The following is a 23,859-nucleotide window of genomic DNA, read 5'->3' as shown; positions in this document are numbered from 1 at the left end:
TCTTTTTCAGCAGCATGCGAAAATATGGCTTCGATTCATCGACGACATTTTTTGCCTGTGGAAAGGTCCTCAAGTGCTTTACATTTCCACCATTATCTTAACAACATATATCCGGAACTTGGCTTTACAATTGTAACTAATACCGAGAGAATCAGCTTTCTAGACACCTTAGTCCTCAAAAATCCGTCAGGTCATATTCAATTTGATCTTTATAACAAACCAACAGATAGGAATAGGCTACTATATTATACCAGCAATCACTCAAGGGCCACCAAAGCGTAACATTCCCAAATCTCAATTAACTCGAATAGACAGAATAGTTTCAGATCCATCTAGACTGCATCAGAGACAACAAGAAATTAAATCAAAATTTAGACAAAGAGGCTACCCTGAACATTTGATCACCAATAAATCACCAATATCTAAAAACAAAACCTTACAAAATACCACTCCTTTACAATGTATGCCATGTATCTTAACTTATCATCCCTTAGCTCCGAAAATCCAACAAACAATCAGAAAACAGTGGTCTATATTATCCCAAGCATACCCCGAGGTACAGGAGTTCCAGTCTCCTCCTCTTACTTGTTATAAAAGATCTCAAAACATTAGGGATCACTTAATCCGAGCTGATATTGGACCATTAGCCAAAATGCCCAAACAGAGATTTCTACAAAATCCTAAATATGGTACTTTCCCGTGTTTACATTGTGCTCAATGTTCAAGTGTGGTTAAGGGCAACTTCATCACACACCCACACACTGGCAAAAGATTTCCTATCAAAGGATATTACACATGTGATTCCTCATTTGTGATATATCTAATTAAATGCCCATGTGGACTTTGTTATGTGGGCGAAACCACGCAACAAATAAGAAACCGTATTTCTAAACACAAATCAACCATCAGGACCGAACAACTTCTGCTACCAATTCCAGCACATTTTAAGGCACATAACCACCAGATTTCATCCTTACGCTATCAGGTTTTGGAGCAAGTATCTACCCCACGAAGAGGGGGTAATAGGATTAAAACATTGAAACAGAGAGAATCCTTCTGGATACATCGCCTGGACACTTTATTTCCGAGAGGCCTCAACCGTGAATGTGACTTTTATTGTGATCTTTAAATATTCATTCTTTTTTCAGCACTGTGGATTGATATGTTCTTATCATGTTACATTGATTGCTATACTCCTACTGATATGTATATACTTTTCCTTTTTTTTTAGGTTCTCTCATTTGGATAATAATCATAGTCAATATACAAGTTGGTGAGATTAAACCCCCCCCTTCCATGCTTCCCTACCTTCATCCCTCCCTTTTCCCCTTTTTCCCTTTTCCCTTTCCCCCTATTCTCACCATTTATTAGAATATAGTGTATATGTATAATACCTAATCCAATAATTAACATGACTTTTTCGCCGTGTTATTTCTCATAATATAATACAAATGTATACCTTTTTTCTAAATTGTCTATATCTTATTTTCAACTTAAGTCTATCCCTATACAATATTATTGTATATTTATATCGATATATATGACCCCTTCATCCTATATATATATATATATATATATATCTATATATATATACATATATATCTCTATTAGCTCATTGCCCATCTCAATAGTCTATCACCTTGTATACTCTACTGTCATTTTTCTTACTATTATAACATCATTTCTATTATGACTCTCTCCTTTTTTCAAATCGACCAGCATACCGATTATTAGTGAGTTATTCTCTATCCAAGCGCACAATTTCTGGCAGCGATCTACAACTCACCGCATTACTTATCTTCCTTCTCAAAATCTAGTGCGCACGCGCACCCTAAACATCGCGGTCACATGGTTCGCATGACGCCACTTGCGATCATGTGACCCGCATAACCCCAGCGGAGGTCATGCTGATCACATGACTTCCGGCCTCACGCTATAAATTCCAATTAGGGAGACGCATGAACAGCGCCTCCAGTCCTGTCGTTTTGCAGCTTGGCTTCAGGTAATATTATATCCATTAAATTGACACTCACTTTGCTGACCGACTGATTTACTTAGGTATACTTAGTACTTGGTACATAATTGCTTTTATTTACTCCTGATCTATACCTATGATTTTCTGGTCGGTTATTATAATATTTCTATGCTACAGTCTCTTTATTCTGACTGCAATACACTCCTTTATGACTCTAGTGCCTTCTAACCAGTTCTATGTCCACCTTACTTTACCTACCTTCTACTTTCCCTGTATCAGTGCTAATACTCTGAGACTAGGATTTTTTTATTCTCTCTTTTTTCTTTCTTTTTTTATTGTTTATTTTTCATGATTTGTCAATAGTATGCAATGTTCATCGCCTTGAAAAGATAGTAAAAACAGAATATTTTAGGTTTATACCTTTCACAGATCCCTTGAGAAAGGTCTTGATAGGACCGAAACGTTGGGATACATTATGGCCTAAAACTATACTAAGTGTATGTTGTGACAATGGCGCGATCAGTCATATATTGACATCATTTGAATTTTTGTGTTTAAAATAAATTTGCAAGCTAAAGATATTGGTGTGCCGTGGATTATCTACCTATTACGTGACTGAAGTCCTCCGCGAGCACCCACTACTTATAGGTGTGCGGACTCCACAATTCCCTTCATCCCATGTATATTTAGTCATGCAGTTATTTGTCACTCACTGAGTAGGATCTGCCTACATGACTCATTAGCATAAAAAGGTCAAAAGTTTAAGTGATTAAATTATGAGTTTTACAGAGTCTTTTCTCAGAAAGTTACCGTATTTTTCGCCCTATAAGACGCACCTACGTTTTTGAGGAGGAAAATAAGAAAAAAACTTATTTTTAACCAAAAGGTGTGCTTTTGGTGGGTTTTGAACTAATGGTGGTTTGTGCATGACATTGTTATGGGGGATCTGTGGATGACGCACTGTTATGGCGGGTCTGTGGATGGCACTGTTATGGCGGGTCTGTGGATGGCACTGTTAAGGGGGGTCTGTGGATGGCACTGTTAAGGGGGCATCTGGGGATGGCACTATTAAGGGGGCATCTGGGGATGGCACTATTAAGGGGGCATCTGGGGATGGCACTATTATGGGGGCATCTGGGGTGGCATAACACTGCTATGGGGGGGGGAGAATCTGTGGATGACACATAGCATCTTATGCTATGTGTCATCCACAGATCCCCCCCCCCCCCCCCCCCCATAACAGTGTCCCTCGGTAGTGAATGACCCCCAATACAGGGGGTGGGGGTCGGCATCTTGTTTTGTAATGGCTGCGGGGCCCGGTGCAGTCACTGTATTCTACTACACCGGGCCCCGCTCACTGTAGTAATCATATAGGCAATGTTAAACTGTAAATCCATTCATCCAGGCTGTAGTAGGGAACTTACTACCAACTTCCATAGCAGGCAGCAGGCCTATGAATGAAGCAGGCGCGTGACGTAGTGAGTTACTCCCCCAAATTAAGTTTTTTTCACCCCCCGCACCCCTGAATGATTTTATGGCAGCGAGTGGGGCTGCTGTACCTTTGCAGCCCCCCGACAGAATGGGGTGACATAGGGAGGGAGCCCCCCTCCTTACCCTTCCCCGTATGCGCAGTTGTGGCCACAACTGAGCAGACGGGGAAGGTTCCCATGGCAACAGGACGCCTTCTCAGGCATCCTGCTGTCCATGGTGCTGAACAGATCTGTGCTAAAGGCATAGATCTGTTCAGACAAAGTGTAAGTAAAATACAGTACAATACACTATATAGTGTACTGTACTGTATTATAGAGACATCAGACCAACTGGATCTTCAAGAACCAAGTCGGTCTGGGTCAAAAAAAAAAAAGGTGAAAAAAGTTAAGATAAAAAAAAACACACATTTATCACTGAATAAAAGAAAAAGAAAATACACTACACATATTAGGTATCGCTGCATCCGTAACGACCTGATCTATATAACGGTCATGTTACTTTCCCCGGACGGTGAACGCCATAAGAATAAATAAATAAAAACTATGAGGAAATTGAAATTTTGCCCACCTTACTTCCCAAAAAAGGTAATAAAAGTAATCAAAAAAGTCGCATGTACGCCAAAATAGTACCAATCAAACCGTCATCTCATCCCGCAAAAATCATATCCTACCCAAGATAATCGCCCAAAAACTGAAAAAACTATGGCTCTTAGACTATGGAAACACTAAAACATGATTTTTTTTTTGTTTCAAAAATGAAATCATTGTATAAAACTTACATAAATAAAAAAAATATATACATATTAGGTATCGCCGCGTCCGTATCGACCGACTCTATAAAAATATCACATGACCTAACCCCTCAGATGACCACCGTAAAAAGTAAAAATAAAAACGGTGTAAAAAAAGCCATTTTTTTGTCATCTTGCGTCACAAAAAGTGTAATAGCAAGCGATCAAAAAGTCATTTGCACCCCAAAATAGTGCCAATCAAACTGTCATCTCATCCCACAAAAAATGAGACCCTACCTAAGATAATCGCCCAAAAACTGAAAAAACTATGGCTCTCAGACTTTGGAGACACTAAAACCATGATTTTTTTTTGTTTCAAAAATGAAATCATTGTGTAAAACTTACATAAATAAAAATTGTATACATGTTGGGTATCGCCGCGTCTGTGACAACCTGCTCTATAAAAATACCACATGATCTAACCTGTCAGATGAATGTTGTAAATAACAAAAAAAAAAGTGCCAAAAAAGCCATTTCTTGTTACCTTGCCTCACAAAAAGTGTAATATAGAGCAACCAAAAATCATATGTACCCTAAATTAGTACCAACAAAACTTCCACCCTATCCCGTAGTTTCTAAAATGGGGTTACTTTTTTGGAGGGCCATAAATCAGAATCAGGGCCATAAATAATGAGTTTTGTTTGGCTGTTAACCCTTGCTTTGTAACTGGAAAAAAAATATGAAAATGGAAAATCTGCCAAAAAAGTGAAATTTTGAAATTGTATCTCTATTTTCCATTAAATCTTGTGCAACACCTAAAGGGTTAACAAAGTTTGTAAAATCAGTTTTGAATACCTTGAGGGGTGTAGTTTCTTAGATGGGGTCACTTTTATGGAGTTTCTACTCTAGGGGTGCATTAGGGGGGCTTCAAATGGGACATGGTGTCAAAAAAAAACAGTCCGGCAAAATCTGCCTTCCAAAAACCATACGGCGCACCTTTCCTTCTACGCCCTACTGTGTGCCCATACAGTAGTTTACGGCCACATATGGGGTGTTTCTGCAAACTACAGAATCGGGGCAATAAATATAGCATTTTGTTTGGCTGTTAACCCTTGCTTTGTTACTGGAAACAATTGATTAAAATTGAAAATTTGCCCAAAAATTTAAATTCTCAAATTTCATCTCTATTTGCCAATAATTCTTGTGCAACACCTAAAGGGTTAACAAAGTTTGTAAAATCAGTTTTGAATACCTTGAGGGGTGTAGTTTCTAGAATGGGTCATTTTTGGGTGGTTTATATTATGTAAGCCTCACAAAGTGACTTCAGACCTGAACTGGTCCCTAAAAAGTGGGTTTTTGAAAATTTCTGAAATATTTCAAGATTTTCTTCTAAACTTCTAAGCCTTGTAACATCCCCCAAAAATAAAATATCATTCATTCCCAAATTGATTCAAACATGTGGGGAATGTAAAGTAATTATTTTTGGAGGTATTACTATGTATTATAAAAGTAGAGAAATTGAAACTTGGAAATTTGCAATTCTTTTTTACATTTTTGGTAAATTTGGTATTTTTTTTATAAATAAAAATGATTTTTTTTTTACTTCATTTTACCAGTGTCATGAAGTACAATATGTGACGAAAAAACAATCTCAGAATGGCCTGGATAAGTCAAAGCGTTTTAAAGTTATCAGCACTTAAAGTGACACTGGTCAGATTTGCAAAAAAATGGCCTAGTCCTTAAGGTGAAATAGGGCTGAGTCCTTGAGGGGTTAAGAGGATCTTTCATGGGTCCAGACATTTAAAATCTAGATAGAGCAATTTATTTAAAATGACTAAAATATGTCCCTTTTCTTACAGGTTAAGTTTCAAGGAAGCAACATTTGGCGCAACTCACAGTGTCTTCGCAAATATAGTGTCTACTCCATCAGCAGAGTCCAGGAAAAATGCTCAGCAGTTAAAACTGCAGGATGCCATAAAATCTAATGGAGCAGATATTACATATGAATTGCATTCAGAACCCTCTGACGATGGGTATATATGCATTTTTTTTTGGTGCTTTGTAAAAGTATATGGTTTTTAGGACTGTCATAAATCGTATTTCTTCATAAAGGGGATACTCACCTTAGACATTAATGGCATGTCCATAAATGTCTGATAAATGCAGACGGTCCCACGTCTGCTAGTTGCATTTATCTGAAGAGCAGGTGTTCCCTGACCCCCAGCCTACCTACCGCTGCAAAAATAGAGATAGTCGCTTTGCTACTCTGTTTCCATAATACTTAGAAGTAATTGGGAGTTCATATCAGAATGTCTAAAATTCGAGCATAGGAGTTCAGAGTTGTCCACTTTTTTTTTTTTTTTAAGGGGTTGTGTCACTTCAACAAAGTTAATACAAGCCACTTACTAATGCACTCTTTTTCATTTTGCTTTCTTTGATGGCTTGATTAATTTTTCTATCCTATTATACGCTGCTCATTTCTATGGTTACAACCACCCTTCAATCCAGCAGTGGGGGGGTCGTCCTTGCACACTGTAGGAAAACTGCACTTGCTTAAGTGAGACAACCCCTTTAATTTCAGTTATTTTTATGCTTTATGTTTATTTAGATTTCATTTTTTTACTATGGGTACACAGCCTAGTCCAGATGGTGTTTCTTGCTGTTTCTATACGCAGATCGCTGAAAACAATAGTCTAATGGTAACAGACCATTAGATCACTATTACCAATGATCGTTATACACAGATGCAGAGAAGATGGTGATTGTGTCTTCGCTGCATGTCTCCATGCTCTTTACTCAAATCATTGATCTCACATGGTAACCTAACAACTGCTCACAAGCAGAAACACTGTTCGTGTGTTTCTAGTTATAGGAAATGATTATTTCAGTTCCCTGTCGCAGAACAATTAGTACTGAAGCTCTACTGGACCATAGGAGTCAAGTGGGCTTGTGGACATAAGGCGCAGGATCACAACCAGGTGTAGAATGTCATAATATTTATTAGAAGACAAGGCGTTTCGGGGTTCAGCGGACCCCTTTTTCAAGTCTAAAAGAAGATATGAGCTAAAATAACATGCTAATAAAAAATATAATATGATATGATAAATAATAGTATTCACATTTAATGACCTAAAAAAAAAATATTAAAATTATGTATAATATGAAAATAAGCAGGGTTGATAATTATATATATATATATATATATATATATATATCTATATCTATATATCTCTATCGGTAGTGAAAGAATTTATTAATGAATGGACGATACTTAAATCAATCATTAGATAGCTAAATCAATAAATAGATGAATTCATATTGGTTAAAAAGAACTTATGGTTTAAAATATGAAGAAATAATGATGAAATAAATAGATTCTTATTATTGAGGATAACCGATAAAAATAATGGTTGAATCAGCGATTAAAAGCAATAAATATGCGCTTTAGTAAAAAGTGTGTATGTATATATAATCTAAATGTAGGAAAGATGCGGGTACAAATGATTACTAGATTATATCTGTATGTGTATAACCCTATGTCTCAGAGGTACTGGTGGATCTGTTCATTATAAAAAAGGGGGGGAATGTAATAAAAGAATAAATCAGATTTATTCTTTTATTACATTCCCCTCCCCCTTTTTAAAAAAAATAATGAACAGATCCACCAGTACCTCTGAGACATAGGGTTATACACATACAGATATAATCTAGTAATCATTTGTACCCGCATCTTTCCTACATTTAGATTAAACATCAGTGTGTGTATATATATGTGTATATATATGTGTATATATATATATATATATATATATATATATATATATATATATATATATATATATATATATTCTCAAGCATTGCTTGAGAATGGTCCCAGTAAGCGGACTGAAACGTCGCATAGGTGAATAAAGGATCCCACTTTTTCTTCACCAACGGATGTGCTGCGGTGTCATTTATATATACACTCACCTAAAGAATTATTAGGAACACCTGTTCTATTTCTCATTAATGCGATTATCTAGTCAACCAATCACATGGCAGTTGCTTCAATGCATTTAGGGGGGTGGTCCTGGTCAAGACAATCTCCTGAACTCCAAACTGAATGTCAGAATGGGAAAGAAAGGTGATTTAAGCAATTTTGAGCGTGGCATGGTTGTTGGTGCCAGACGGGCCGGTCTGAGTATTTCACAATCTGCTCAGTTATTGGGATTTTCACGCACAACCATTTCTAGGGTTTACAAAGAATGGTGTGAAAAGGGAAAAACATCCAGTATGCGGCAGTCCTGTGGGCAAAAATGCCTTGTGGATGCTAGAGGTCAGAGGAGAATGGGCCGACTGATTCAAGCTGATAGAAATGCAACGTTGACTGAAATAACCACTCGTTACAACCGAGGTATGCAGCAAAGCATTTGTGAAGCCACAACACGCACAACCTTGAGGCGGATGGGCTACAACAGCAGAAGACCCCACTGGGCACCACTCATCTCCACTACAAATAGGAAAAAGAGGCTACAATTTGCACAACCTCACCAAAATTGGACTGTTGAAGACTGAAAAAATGGTTTCTTGAACATGACGATGAGTTGACTGTACTAAAATGGCCCCCACAGTCACCAGATCTCAACCCAATAGAGCATCTTTGGGATGTGGTGGAACGGGAGCTTCGTGCCCTGGATGTGCATCCCTCAAATCTCCATCAACTGCAAGATGCTATCCTATCAATATGGGCCAACATTTCTAAAGAATGCTATCAGCACCTTGTTAAATCAATGCCACATAGAATTAAAGGGCTTCTGTCAGCCCACTAAACCGTTTTTTTTGTTTTGTTTACTAATAATCCCTATACTGCGAGCTCTGCATACATAAGTTAAATAATCATTTCTGTTCAGTAGAATTTGCTAAAAAGCGATTTTTAAAATATGCAAATTACCTTGCTACCAGCAAGTAGGGCGGCTACTTGCTGGTAGCAGCCGCATCCTCCGACCCTAATGACGCCCCCTCCGCATTGTGATTGACAGGGCCAGGGAACGGAATCGTTCTCTGCTGGCCCTGCCTGTTAGCATTCAAAATCTGGCGCCTGCGCTGCGGCCGTATGTATCTTTAATCTGCGCAGGCGCACTGAGAGGCGGCTGCTCTCTCCTCAATGCGCCTGCGCCAAGAGTAGATGTGACATCATCAGCGCAGGCGCATTGAGGATGGAGCGGCCGAGCGAGTGGCCGTCTCTCAGTGCGCCTGCGCAGATTGAAGATGGGTACGGCCGCGGCGCAGGCGCCAGATTTTGAATGCTAACAGGCAGGGCTAGCAGAGAACGATTCCGTTCCCTGGCCCTGTCAATCACAATGCGGAGGGGGCGTCATTAGGATCGGAGGATGCGGCTGCTACCAGCAAGTATCCGCCCTACTTGCTGGTAGCAAGGTAATTTGCATATTTTAAAAATCGCTTTTTAGCAAATTCTACTGAACAGAAATGATTATTTAACTTATGTATGCATAAATCGCAGTGTAGGGATTATTAGTAAACAAAAAAAAAAAAAAAAAAAAAAAACGGTTCAGTGGGCTGACAGAAGCCCTTTAAGGCAGTTTTGAAGGCAAAAGGGGGTCCAACACCGTATTAGTATGGTGTTCCTAATAATTCTTTAGGTGTGTGTATGTGTATATATATATATATATATATATATATATGTATATGTATGCGCTTTAGTAAAAAGTATATATTTATTGCTTTTAATCGCTGATTCAACCATTATTTTTCTGTTATCCTCAATAATAAGAATCAATTTATTTCATCATTATTTCTACATATTTTGAGCCTTAAGTTCTTTTTAACCAATATGAATTCATCTATTTATTGATTTAGTTTTCTAATTATTTATTTAAGTATCGTCCATTCATTAATAAATTATTTACTACCGATAAATAAATATATATATATATATATATATATATATATATATATATATATATATATATATATATATATATATAGATATAGATATAGAGAACAAAGAAGTAGGACTGCACTCCAAGATAGTGATAAAATCAGCAAGTGGTTTATTCACCCATAATATGGCAAGTCTTGCGACGTTTCGGCTCACAAGAGCCTTCCTCAAGCTTGAGGAAGGCTCTTGTGAGCCGAAACGTCGCAAGACTTGCCATATTATGGGTGAATAAACCACTTGCTGATTTTATCACTATCTTGGAGTGCAGTCCTACTTCTTTGTTCTCTATACCATTGGGGATTGCCGTTACCCTACGTTGGACCTTGCACCCACATGCTGGCTGGTGCTCCCACTGGACTTTTTCTTCTCATATATATATATATATATATATATATATATCAACCCTGCTTATTTTCATATTATACATAATAAAAAAAAATTTTTTTTATGTAATTAGTTGTGAATACTATTATCATATTATATTTTTTTATTAGCATTTTTTTTTAGCTCATATCTTCTTTTAGACTTGAAAAAGGGGTCCTTTGAACCCCGAAACGCCTTGTCTACTAATAAATATTATGACATTCTACACCTGGTTGTGATCCTGCGCCTTATGTCCACAAGCCCACTTGACTCCTATGGTCCAGTTGAGCTCCAGTACTAATTGTTCACCCGGTTGGCGATCTGGCCCTCGCCTACGGAGATTTCAGACTCAATCGGCAGCACCAACCAGTTACTGTTTCCAGTTAGCCTTCATTGTGGTTGCACCCAATATTGGTGCAACCTAAACAGGTGAGGTTAATAAAACCCACCTTAGTCTGGAGGACATTGATTATCTGACATACTCACCCTATGAGCGCCTTTCTCTCCCGTGGCAATCTTTTGCTGTCACAGAACAGGACAGGCTGTATTTTTTATTTTTTTATTTACCATTATCTGTAATAGGTTATTTTTATATAACTGAAAGACTTGTTCAGGTTAGGCTACTTTCACACTAGCGTTCGGGGCTCCGCTTGTGAGCTCTGTTTGAAGGGGCTCACAAGCGGCCCCGAACGCATCCGTACTGCCCTAATGCATTCTGAGTGGATGCGGATCCGCTCAGAATGCATCAGTCTGGCAGCGTTCAGCCTCCGCTCCGCTCAGCAAGCGGACACCCGAACGCTGCTTGCAGCGTTCGGGTGTCCGCCTGGCCGTGCGGAGGCAAACGGATCCGTCCAGACTTACAATGTTAGTCAATGGGGACGGATCCATTTGAAGATGACACCATATGGCTCAATTTTCACACGGATCCGTCCCCCATTGACTTTCAATGTAAAGTCTGGACGGATCAGTCTGAACTACTTTCACACTTAGAATTTTTTTAAAACTATAATGCAGACGGATCCGTTCTGAACGGATCCAAACGTCTGCATTAGGCCTCATGCACACGACCGTATTTTTTTGCGGTCCGCAAAACGGGGTTCCGTTTTCCCGTGATCCGTGACCGTTTTTTCGTCCGTGGGTCTTCCTTGATTTTTGGAGGATCCACGGACATGAAAAAAAAGTCGTTTTGGTGTCCGCCTGGCCGTGCGGAGCCAAACGGATCCGTCCTGAATTACAATGCAAGTCAATGGGGACGGATCCGTTTGACGTTGACACAATATGGTGCCATTTCAAACGGATCCGTCCCCATTGACTTTCAATGTAAAGTCTGGAGTCCCTTTTATACCATCAGATCAGAGTTTTCTCCAATCCGATGGTATATTTTAACTTGAAGCGTCCCCATCACCATGGGAACGCCTCTATGTTAGAATATACTGTCGGATATGAGTGAGATCGTGAAACCTCATTTCCGACAGTATATTCTAACACAGAGGCGTTCCCATGGTGATGGGAACGCTTCTAGTTAGAATATACTACAAACTGTGTACATGACTGCCCCCTGCTGCCTAGCAGCATCCGATTTCTTACAGGGGGCCGTGATCAGCACAATTAACCCCTTAGGTGCCGCACCTGAAGGGGTTAATTGTACTATCATATCCCCCTGTAAGAGATCAGGGCTGCCAGGCAGCAGGGGGCAGACCCCCCCCTCCCCAGTTTGAATATCATTGGTGGCCAGTGCGGCCCCCCCCCCCCCCCCTCCCTCTATTGTAATAATTCGTTGGTGGCACAGTGTGCCCCCCCCCCCTTCCTCCCTCTATTGTAATAAATCGTTGGTGGCACAGTGTGCGCCCCCCATTGGCCCCCCCTCCCTCTATAGCATTAACAACATTGGTGGCTAGTGTGCGGCCTCCCATCTTCCCCCCCGATCATTGGTGGCAGCGGGTTACTAGCAATAGTACAATAGTAAAAGATTCATACTTTACCTGGGAGCTTGGGAGCTGCGAGGTTCGTGTCCGGCCGGGAGCTCCTCCTACTAGTAAGTGACAGTTCATTTAGCAATGCGCCGCACAGACCTGTCACTTACCAGTAGGTGGAGCTCCCGGCCGGACACGAACATCGCAGCAGCAGCCTGGAGCAGGTAAGTATGAATCTTCTACTATTGTACTATTGCTAAGTAACCATGGCAACCAGGACTGTAGTAGCATCCCGGTTGCCATGGTTACCGATCGGAGCCCCAGCGATTAAACTGGGACTCCGATCGGAACTCCGCTGCCACCAATGATGGGGGGGGGGGGGAAGAGATGGGAGGCCGCACACTGGCCACCAATGTTGTTAATGCTATAGAGGGAGGGGGGGCCGATGGGGGGCGCACACTGTGCCACCAACGAATTATTACAATAGCGGGAGGGAGGGGGGGGGGGGGGCGCACACTGTGCCACCAACGATTTATTACAAAAGAGGGAGGGGGGGGGGGGCCGCACTGGCCACCAATGATATTCAAACTGGGGAGGGGGGGGGGGGGGTCTGCCCCCTGCTGCCTGGCAGCCCTGATCTCTTACAGGGGGCCGTGATCAGCACAATTAACCCCTTCAGGTGCCGCACCTGAAGGGGTTAATTGTGCTGATCACGGCCCCCTGTAAGAGATCGGGTGCTGCCAGGCAGCAGGGGGCAGTCTTGTACACAGTTTGTAGTGTATTCTAACTAGAAGCGTCCCCATCACCATGGGAACGCTTCTGTGTTAGAATATACTGTCGGTTCTGAGTTTTCACGAAGTGAAAACTCAGCTTTGAAAAAGCTTTTATGCAGACGGATCTTCGGATCCGTCTGTATAAAAACTAACCTACGGCCACGGATCACGGACACGGATGCCAATCTTGTGTGCATCCGTGTTCTTTCACGGACCCATTGACTTGAATGGGTCCGTGAACCGTTGGCCGTGAAAAAAATAGGACAGGTCATATTTTTTTCACGGCCAGGAAACACGGCTCACGGATGCGGCTGCCAAACGGTGCATTTTCCGTTTTTTCCACGGAACCATTGAAAGTCAATGGGTCCGCGAAAAAAAAACGGAAAACGGCACAACGGCCACGGATGCACACAACGGTCGTGTGCATGAGGCCTTATAGGAGCGGATCCGTCTGTGCAGACAACAGACGGACCCGCTCTGAACGCAAGTGTGAACGTAGCCTAACTGCATAGTAAGGCACATTACCTCATTACTACAGAAAAAATATATATTTGACTTATACTACTTTTCTGTTTGTGATTTTTACTGCAGTTCTGGGAGAGGGTGACATTAGTAAACTGTTATGTAGATTGCCTATTAGTTTATTACAGCCAAAAAAAAAAAACAACAACATATGCTATTTGTGTTTGTTGACAATTTTTCCTTCTGTTCTGGATGGAGGAGACATTTTAGTGAACTGTTACACAGTGAATGAGACATTTTCCCCATAAAAGTGCTTTTATTTTTGCAAAAGTGTAATTCTTATCAGAGAACGATACTTCCTTATCCTCTTCCCAGGCTCCTCTTTGCTGACTCACACTTCACTGCTGAGATCTGTCTTTAGTGAAGATGAGCTGCCAGCTCACTGAAGGATCAGATTACATAGAAGTCTGAGGAGAAGGAGAAAGGAGGGACTGCTGTAGACAGGCAGAGGCAGAGAGACTAACAGACACTGCAGTTTGTTTGTAATCGATCTTCTGTCTTATTGAACTGCTGGATTCACATCTGATCTTAGTTCTTTTGTGTAGTGTCCTCCACCTATTCAGTGCAGTTTTTATCTTTGCTTTTGGGTAGAACAGTAAAACGACATTGTGCAATAATGTATGGCAGCCGGAAGATTTCATTTACAATGTTCAGCAAATTAAAAATAATGAAAATCTCAGTGGAATCAAATTTCACTACCTCGGCTACAGTTTCGCCATCAGCTGGCTTCCGCTGGAAGAATCTGGTTATTGGTGAAACTCAGGTCAGACTGCATGAATGAGAACCTGTTGCACGTTAGAGCAGAAGGGGCTGAGCAGGTTGATCTATAGTTTTGTGATGAAGATTCAGAAAAAGTTATTAATTTAAAGGGGTTGTCTTATGACTAATATAAAAAAATTAAAAGCAGACATCATATAATACATGACAATCTCTTTCTAATAAAGCTAGAACCAGCCCTGTACCTCACATGGTTCCAGAGATCTCCACATTTATTGCTCTATTAGATTTATATCAAGCTGACAGCTCAAGGGCAGTGTCTTTTCTGCTTCAGCTAAGGGGGTGTGTTCATGCTCTCCCTATCCCAGCTCAGGTGCCAATTGAAGGATGAAACTGAGCATGTGTGGCCATCTCAGTGAGCAGGTCAAAGAAATAAGAAAAAAAGCAAACAGCAGGTGACGCTACACAGACACATTTTATTGAATAACTCTGGGGATATGCTAACTTTTTAATTACATATAAATACAAAAGTGTTCAGACCCAGGTGCTTGCTTTAAAACTGTAGAATATTTTCTGTGGGACAACCCCTTTAAATGCTGTGGGGAGAAAAAATGTTTCCCTCTGTAATGGAGTTGGAAATTTCGAATAATACATCTGGTATATCACTGTCCATGTTGTGGGACTATTTGTGAGGTATTCCAGCTTCGCCAGCCTTTAAAGTGAATGGGGCACAGAAATAAAACAAATAGCAGGTGGTGCTATACAGAAACATTTTATTGAATAAAGCAGTGACTATGCTATATTTTTAATTGCATGCAACTACAAAAATATTCAAATCCAGGTGCTGGTATGAAAACTAGAATATTTTTTGTGGGACGTCCCATTTAAAGAGGACCTTTCACCTGAAAATGAAAGTTAAACTAAAGATATAGCCTTACTTACATGCCCCCGGTATTGCTTATTCAGTCATTCATTTTTCAATCAGTGCCCCCGTTTGTCCGCGCTTCCCCCTGGAATATTTGCCGCCTTGTATGCTAATGAGCCATTCGGCTCAACTGGGCGGCCTTCAAAAGTTCTCCCGGGCGTGTCATTCTTCTCCCTGGCATGGAGCGCATCCAATCAGCGCGCTGTGGTCTTAGCCAGGGAGAAGACGCTCCAGTTCTCGCGAGATGGCTCCAGATGGATGAAATCGCTCCAGTTCTCGCGAATCTCGCGAGAACTGGACCGTCTTCTCCCGGGCTAACTGCGGAGCACGCTGATTGGATGCGCTCCGTGCCAGGGAGAAGAATGACACGTCCGGGAGAACTTTTGAAGGACCACCTAGTTGAGCCGAATGGCTCATTAGCATACAAGGCTGAAAATATTTCGGGGGGCAGCGCGGACAAACGGGGGCACTGATTGAAAAATTTATGACTGAATAAGCAATACCGGGGGCATGTAAGTAAGGCTATATTTTTAGTTTAACTTTCATTTTCAGGTGAAAGGTCCTCTTTAAATCTCTTTCTGACTCCAGTAGTACATGAGGAATGTGTTATCATTGATTGACAGCATGAGAATACAGAAAAAAAAACTATATCGATCTGCTCAGCTCCTCCTGCTCTATAACATGCTTCCTGCAGATTGCACTGCATTTTGTGTTGGCAGGTTCCCTTCATTTTGATGCAACGCATTACACTGAAACTCAAGCTCTCATACAGTTGCATCAGCTGACAAACTTCCTGGCTCTTATATTGTGACCACACAAAAAGCTAAATTTTTGTACTTAGCGTAAAACCTGTTTCTCTTCCGTTCATCGGGGGACACAGGCTTGACCATGGGTATAGCTGCTGCCACTAGGAGGCGGACACTAAGCACAAAATTGTGAGCTTCTCCCTTCAGCTATACCCTCCCTACAGGGACTATGCTAAATCAGTTAGTGCAAAAGCAGTAGGAGAAGCAAGATAAAGACAGGAAACCTAGAACCACATAGGCCATAAGAGGCCCGTAAAAAAGAGAACGGGTGGGAACTGTGTCCCCCCAATGAACGGAAGAGAAACAGATTTTACGGTAAGTACAAAAATCTAGTTTTCTCATCAGTATCATTGAGGGACACAGGCTTGACCATGGGACGTTACAGAGCAGTCCTAAGGGTGGGCAGAACAAGAAACCCTTCCGCCAATCAGAATACCGCCGCCTGCAAAACTCTACGCCCCAGAGAAGCGTCTGAAGACGCAAAGGTGTGTACTCTGTAAAATTTGGAAAAGGTGTGCAAAGACGACTAGTTAGCCGCTTTGCATACCTGAAGGGCTGAAGCCCCATGATGTACTGCCCAAGAGACCCCTACTGCCCAAGCAGAATGATCAGTAACCCGAAAGGGTGGGTCCCGATCACTGACGCGGTACGCTTCCACAATGGCCAAACAAATCCATTAAGAAATGGAAGTTTTGGGCGCAACCAGCCCTTGTCTCGGCCCCTCTGATAATGACGAATAGAGAATCCATCTGTCGAAAAGATGATGTCTGGGACAGATGCGAACATCTCGTACCAAACCCACAGTGTGGAGCGACTGTTCACGAGGATGAGACTGGGCAGGACAAAAGGAAGGTAGAATGATCTCTTCATTGAGATGGAATGCCGACACAACCTTTGGAAGGAAGGACTGAACAGGGCGAAGGACTACTTTGTCCTGATGGAGGATCAGGAAGCGCGACCGACAGGAAAGAGGCGCTAGTTCTGACATCCTATGGATGGAAGTGATTGCTACCAAAAAGGCCACCTTGTAGGACAGGAAGCGAAGGGACACCTGCTGCAAAGTTTCAAACGGTGAAGACTGGAGAGCGCTGGGCAATTAGATTAAGATCCCAAGGATATAACGGAGGACGGTAAGGGGGTGCAGCGTGTGCAACGCCCTGCAGAAAGGTTCTAACTGCAGAGAGCAAAGTCAAATTCCGCTGAAAAAGAATAGAAAGAGCTGAAACTTGCCCTTTGAGGGAGCTAAGAGCCAGCCCCAAGTCCATGCCCGACTGCATAAAAGACTAGAGTCGCGGCAACGAGAAATTAATTTGAGACACCTTGTGACGCTCACATCAACAAAAGTAGGCCTTAAAAGTCCGGTGGTAAATTTGGGAGGACGACTGCTTCCTGGCACGAATCATGGTCTGGACAACCGCATCCGAGAAACCCAGAGCCCTTAGTATGGTGGCTTCAACAGCCATGCCATTAGGTGTAGCGACTCTAAATTCAGGTGGAAGATCTGTCCCTGCTACAAGAGGTCCTCCCGAAGGGGAAGACGCCAGCGTTCGAACATGTAATTAAATGTGAACTGACTCCACGGGATCATAAGGGCGTCGTACGCCAGGGCCATGGGATCCTTGGACCGCGAGACGAAGTTCTCTACCTTGTGGTTGAAGTGAGAGGCCATGAGATGTACGTCCGGCCGACTGCAACGCTCATAGAAGGCTAGAAAAACTTGCAGATGAAGAGCCCATTCGCCAGGATCGAGACGCTCCTGACTGAGGAAGTCGGCGATCCCGTTGTTGACGCCGGGGATGTGAACTGCCGACAGCGCAGGAACATGGCTCTCCGCCCAGCTGAGAATCAGTGTTTCCGCCATGGCTGCCGGGCTCCGGGCACCACCCTGGTGATTGAGGTACGCCACAGCCGTGGAGTTGTCGGACTGAACTCGAACCGAACGACCCTAGAGATGGTCGGTCCAATAAAGCAGAGAGAAACTAATTGCCCTCAATTCCAGAATGTTAATTGGGAGGGAGTGCTCCTCGCGTGACCACGCCTTGAATGGAGAGGTTTTCCAACACTCCCACCCCCCCCCCCCCCCTTCAGCCCCGGAGGCTTGCGTCCATTGTCCGCACCGTCCAGCGGAGAAGAAGGAAAGAGCGGCCTGACGTCGGCATCTGAAAAACCAACCACCACCTAAGGGCCTGGCGGGTTGGGGCAGGGACACATATGAGCTGATCCAGGGAGGTTGGGGAATGGTCCCAATTGGTTAGAATGGCTCGCTGAAGACTCCTGGTATGGAACTGAGCATAGGGCACCGCTTCGTAGGCAGAGACCATGAAACACCGAACCTGCATGCAGTGATGAATGGAAAGAGGATGGGGCCGTAACAAGGGGAGAATCTGAAGACAGTGGATAGCTTCTCCGGGGGCAAGAGTACCTTGGCCTGGCAGGTGTCGAGTAACATGCCCAGAAAGGTTAGCTGCTGAGATGGATAAAAACTTTGGTCAATTCAGGATCCATCCGAAGCGTTCCAGGGTGTCCAGAACTATAAGTAGGCTGTCCGCTGTTGCCCGGAATGAAGGACCATTTATCAGGATATCGTCCAAGTATGGAGTCGCCACTATACCCCTGGCATGGAGCAGGGCCATGACCGCCACCACAAACTGGTAGTTAAAGGGACCCACTGCGAACTGGAGAAATTTTTGGTGACTGACGCAAATGGGGACGTGGAGATATGCGTCCTTGATGTCTATTGAGGACAGGTACTCCCCCGGTTCCATGAACGCAATGACCAATCTCAGGGACTCCATCCAGAAGCAGCGGAGCCGAAGGAAGAGGTCGAGTGCTTTGAGGTCTAGACTGGGACGTAACGTACCCTCCTTGACGACCACAAAGAGATTAGAGTAGAACCCGCGAAAACGGTCTTGCGCAGGAATCGGGACAATCACTCCCTGCCGCAGAAGTGTGTGGATGGCCTGAAAAAAGGAATTTGCGGCTGAGGGAGAGGTTGGGGGAGACGAGTGAAAAAAACGTGACGGAGGAGGGGACCTGAATACCAGTCTTGCAACTCTGACATGACCTCTCTCACCCAGGCATCCGAAATGTGAGCCAGCCAGACATGACAAAATAAGATGAAGAAGGCCGCCCACTGAACTGGAGGGTGCTGAAGACAGCAAGTCATGCAGAGGAGGACTTGGAGCCCTATTGACGGGGACGCCAGAAAGGATGGGGTTTGAAGGAAGGCTTGCGTTTCTGATCCGGGTTGGACTTGTCGGTTGGCTGCTTGGGACTGGAAAAACTCTGAAATGGACGAAAAAGAGGTCTACGCTTTTTTGACTTGTTCAAACGTGCCCTGTGTTCTGGTAAATGAGTGTTCTTACCACCTGTAGCATCAGAAATGATTTCGTCCAGGCGTTTGCCAAAAAGTCTACTGCTGGTAATGGGGAGGGCTGTCAAGGCCCGCTTTTGAAGGATTGTCTGCCGCCCAGCAGGAGAGCCATAGGGTACGGCAAATAGCCACTAAAAGGCCTGACAAGCGGACCATTAGTCTGGCCGCGTCCAGAGAGGCTTCACAAATATACGAACTAGCGTGGGAGAGCTGCAGGGCAATATCGGAAAGTTCCCCCGAGGAGAGACCCTGATGTAGGTTATTTGCCCACTCACCCATACCTTTGCTCACCCATGTAGAGGCAAAAACCGGTCGCAGTGCAGTGCCTACTGCTTCAAAGGATGATTTTGCAAAGGATTCCATTTTTTTTTTATCCCTGATACCAGAGAAGGAAACCCCATCCGCTATAGGCAAAGTAGTATGTTTTGCCAAGCGTGATACTGGCTAGTCAACTATAGGAGAGGACGACCACTTCTTAGCCAGATCCTCCGGAAATGGATAAAGGATGTCTAAGCGTTTTGGTAAAGCAAAACATCTATCGGGAAAATTCCACTCCTTGGAAAGAGAGGAATCAAAATCCGGGTGGTTGGGGAAACATTTGGGTGAGCGACGGGACCGCCTGAAGGAAACTGGCCGATGAGGGTGTGGGGTCCTCCACCTGTAAGGTTTCTATAACCGCTCTAATGAGATTGTTCACCATGGAGTACAGTTTGGAAGACTGGTCCTTAGGAGAGACAAAGTCCGCATCTGACAACCTTTCCTTGGAACATGCCTCTTCCAATGAGGACAAGTCAGAATGAGACTCTCTGGGAGGTGGCGGAGAGGCAGAAGAAATGGGGGACGCAGACAGCCTTCTGGGAGAGGGTGGCCTGACCTGTTTAGCGGGACTGCCACGATGTGAATGAGCCCCAGGATCCCCAGAGTCGGACTGGCCATAGGATGGCCTTGCGGACAAACTCCCCGGTAATTCCACAATGGCTTTGTTGGTATGGGAGACGTCCTGTACCATCTTTGACAGAGAGCGTGCCCACTCAGGTTCTACCATGGGCTGGGCAGCAGGGGCAACTGGGTCGCCAGAGCCACTTGGCGGTGGAGCAGAGCAGAGGGGGTCTAACTGACCGGAGGAAAATTTTGTGTACGGTGCAGGCGCTAGGAACACCGGCTGAACGGAGATGTGGTGTGAACAGCTTTGAGCTGTAGTTGCAGTAGGCCGCAGAGAAGCTGGGTCCTCAAGGCTGGCGGGAGGCAGAGGCTTTGGGAACCTCTGGTCCTCCTTGTCTTCTGTAGAATGAGCAGAGGGCTTGGGGACCCCCTGGGTGGGGATGCAGGCAGCTAGGACTGCCTGTAATCCAGCTTGAAGAAAGAAAAATAAAAAGGGAAAAATAAAAAGGGAAAAATAAAAATAAATTGAAAAATCAGCAGACCTGCAAAGCAGGGCGTTTTGCCTCCTACAGACATTAAGCTAAAAACTGATTTGGCTTAGTCTCTGTAGGAAGGATATAGCTGAAGGGAGGAGCTCACACTTTTGTGCTTAGTGTCCGCCTTCTAGTGGCAGCAGCTATACCCATGGTCAAGCCTGTGTCCCTGAATGATAAGGATGAGAAAGGAAAAAAATCCCTGCGTACCTCAATGCCAAAATAGTCTGACCTTTAAAACTGTTTTCCATGGAATATTTTTTTTTAAAGGAGAGAAATGGGTGAAAAACCTCAAAACTTTATTATATATTATACCTTCTGCTGCAACTCAAGTGCTGCTCTAGCCTCTGCTGCCTTCCAGTGTCTGGCCCTGGACTCAACACACATGAAATGGCTTGCCTGCCTGCTCAGCTAATAGTCTGTTTAGGTGGGTCAACTCTGCAATCGGTGACTGGTTGACTAGGCATTTTAAGCCATTTCGTGAGTATTGAGTCAGAGTCTAGGAAGTAGGGAGCGCCGCATAGAAATGGCAGCGGTTTGTGATTGCTTGAGATGAGTAATGATTTATTATTAACCTGTTTCTTAATACTGATGACTCTGTGCAAGGTTTATAATCACTATGCATGTGCTTTTTATGGAGGTCTTTTAACTATACAAATGTCTCTCCTAATTACAGACTTGTAATAGAGGATGAAAGCCGCTATAATTTAAATGCTTGGATTTCCTCTTCTAAAAAGAAAAATGCTCCTCAGTCACCCTCCAGAGCAAAGGAAGACAAACCAACTACAACTCCCAGTAAGACAATAAAATAATAGTTTTCTTTTAATGCTGCAACTAAATAAAAAAATGTTATGGGACAAGCTCTTTAACCCTTACAGATTTAGCCTATTTTAGCCTTAAAGGGGTTATCTGGTTTTCTTATATTTGCGACCTATCCTCAGGATAAGGACTCGTTCACACAAACGTGTGCCTTCCATTGCCGTATTGCGGACCGCATTTGTGGATCTACAATACACGGGCACCGTTCCATGTGCATTTCGCATCACGGATGCGGACCCATTCACTTCAATGGTTCCGCATATCCGGAGATACGGAAGCACGGAATGGAGCACTATGGAGTGCGTCCTGGGGTTCCGTTTTGTGCATCCGCACCGCAAAAAGATAGAGCATGTTCTATCTTTTTGCGGAACGCAAGGATCGCGGACCCATTCAATTGAATGGGTACATGATCCCTATGCCGCTGTACCACGGTGGGTGCCCGTGCATTGGGGGCCGCAATTTGCGGTCCATAGCACGGGCACGGGTTTCACACGGTCGTGAGAACAAATCCCTAAGACATAATATCAAATTGGCTGGGATCTGACTCCCGCACCCCTGCAGATCACCTTGCTGATGATATTACAGCTGTGGAGCAGTACAACACAGCTGCCGGATTGAAGGGTGGTCGTAACCATGAAAATGAGAAGTGTATCATGTGATGGAAAAATTATTCCAGCCAGCAAAGGAGGCAATATGGACATTCACAATACATTAGTAAGTGCCTTATATTAACTTTCTGTACATGATAAATGTGATTTGCTGATGTGACACAACCCCTTTAAGACTACAACCTCAAAGTATTCAAAATGTAATTTAGGAAGTTTAACCCTTTAGGTGTTTCACAGGAATTAATGCAAAATGTGGGTGAAATTTAAAAATTTTGTGGGTAATTTATTATGCGTGGCAATTGTTTTTCGCCGGTCTTAATACCCTTGCGCTGGCAGTGCAGAAGTATTAAGAGGCACAGGCATCTACATAACTTTGGCGCTTGGTTCCGCTGGCCCTGTGAAATGGTTTGAACTATGCCAGTTCCCTTGCTGACGTAGTTGAAAACCATGTTCCACGCCATAAAGTGGAGTTGAAAATGGTAAATGAGAGGCTGGCTGGCCCGCCCTCTTCCCTGCCCACACCACTCCCCATTTTTTTTATTGCAGTCTATCGAACTGGTCAGTTTTTACTGACGCTTGACATCATCAGTCCCTGCTTCTGGCAGGACCTGACAGACTTCCATACATGACAGACCTGGAGGCGTTTGTAAAGCCTTTGGCAGTGAAAACAACCATGGGGACTTTACGATTGCATTACGGGGAGAGAGGGGAGCCCCTCCCTCTGTAAACTACTTGGATGCAGCAGTTGCTGTGGACCATGCCAGCTAAGGGGTAAATGGCTGGGATCAGTGCTAGCTCTGATCTCAGCCTTTGCAGCAGTGTGTAAGCTGTGCATCACAACTGACACCTGCTGATGACAGTGGCGACTCAGTTGCTGAGCTGGCATCATCCCTATGCTGTTAAAGGGCTTTTGACATCACATACAATGGGGGCATATCGTTAGGAGAACGGAGTGGGGAAATTAATGGAGGGCGCACTGCGTATGTTCAGCTGCCCTCCATTCATTTCAGTGGGGCCACTGAAAGTAGCCGAGTGCTGGCTCGGCTATTTCTGTCTGCCCCATAGAAATGAATGGGACCAGGTGCCACGCGGTTGTGCTCCCATTCACTTGTATTGGAGCAGCGGGGAGCAGTTCTTGTTGGTGGTCGGACCCTGAGAAACCTGGGGTCCTCCAGCCACAGCTCTCCCCGCTCTATTCTCGTTGTTGGTGCGGGTCCCAGGGGTGGGACCCGCACCTATCAGACAATGGGGGCATATCGTTAGCATTGTATGTGATGGGAATACCCCTTTAATGTATGGCATTGTGCAGCCACTTAATAATTGCCACACCATGGGTTAAAATTGTATTATGATGTAATTTTGTAAAATAATTTAAAAAATTGCCATACTGTACATTTTACAGCATGGTGCAAGAAATGGTTAAGAAATTAAATAGAATTACAACAGTCATGAGGTGTCTGCATTGCATCTGAAGCAGCTCCGCCCACCCAT

At 43.5% G+C, this 23,859-nt stretch overlaps 1 protein-coding gene across 3 annotated transcripts in view; it reads left to right on the top strand.

Annotated features, from left to right (window-relative positions):
• Positions 1-23,859, top strand: part of LOC120989755 — a 329,530-nt gene that overhangs the window by 196,872 nt on the left and 108,799 nt on the right. For all 3 annotated transcript variants that reach the window (XM_040418048.1, XM_040418047.1, XM_040418050.1), the window contains 2 exons: positions 6,056-6,229; positions 21,618-21,736. In XM_040418048.1, the coding sequence (XP_040273982.1) occupies positions 6,056-6,229; positions 21,618-21,736 (293 nt within the window). The remainder of the gene's footprint in view (positions 1-6,055; positions 6,230-21,617; positions 21,737-23,859) is intronic.

The sequence above is a fragment of the Bufo bufo genome, chromosome 2 (assembly GCF_905171765.1).
Source record: "Bufo bufo chromosome 2, aBufBuf1.1, whole genome shotgun sequence".
NCBI lineage: Eukaryota > Metazoa > Chordata > Amphibia > Anura > Bufonidae > Bufo > Bufo bufo.
Note: the sequence above shows the minus strand (reverse complement) of the source record. Positions and strands in the feature narration are given on the sequence as shown.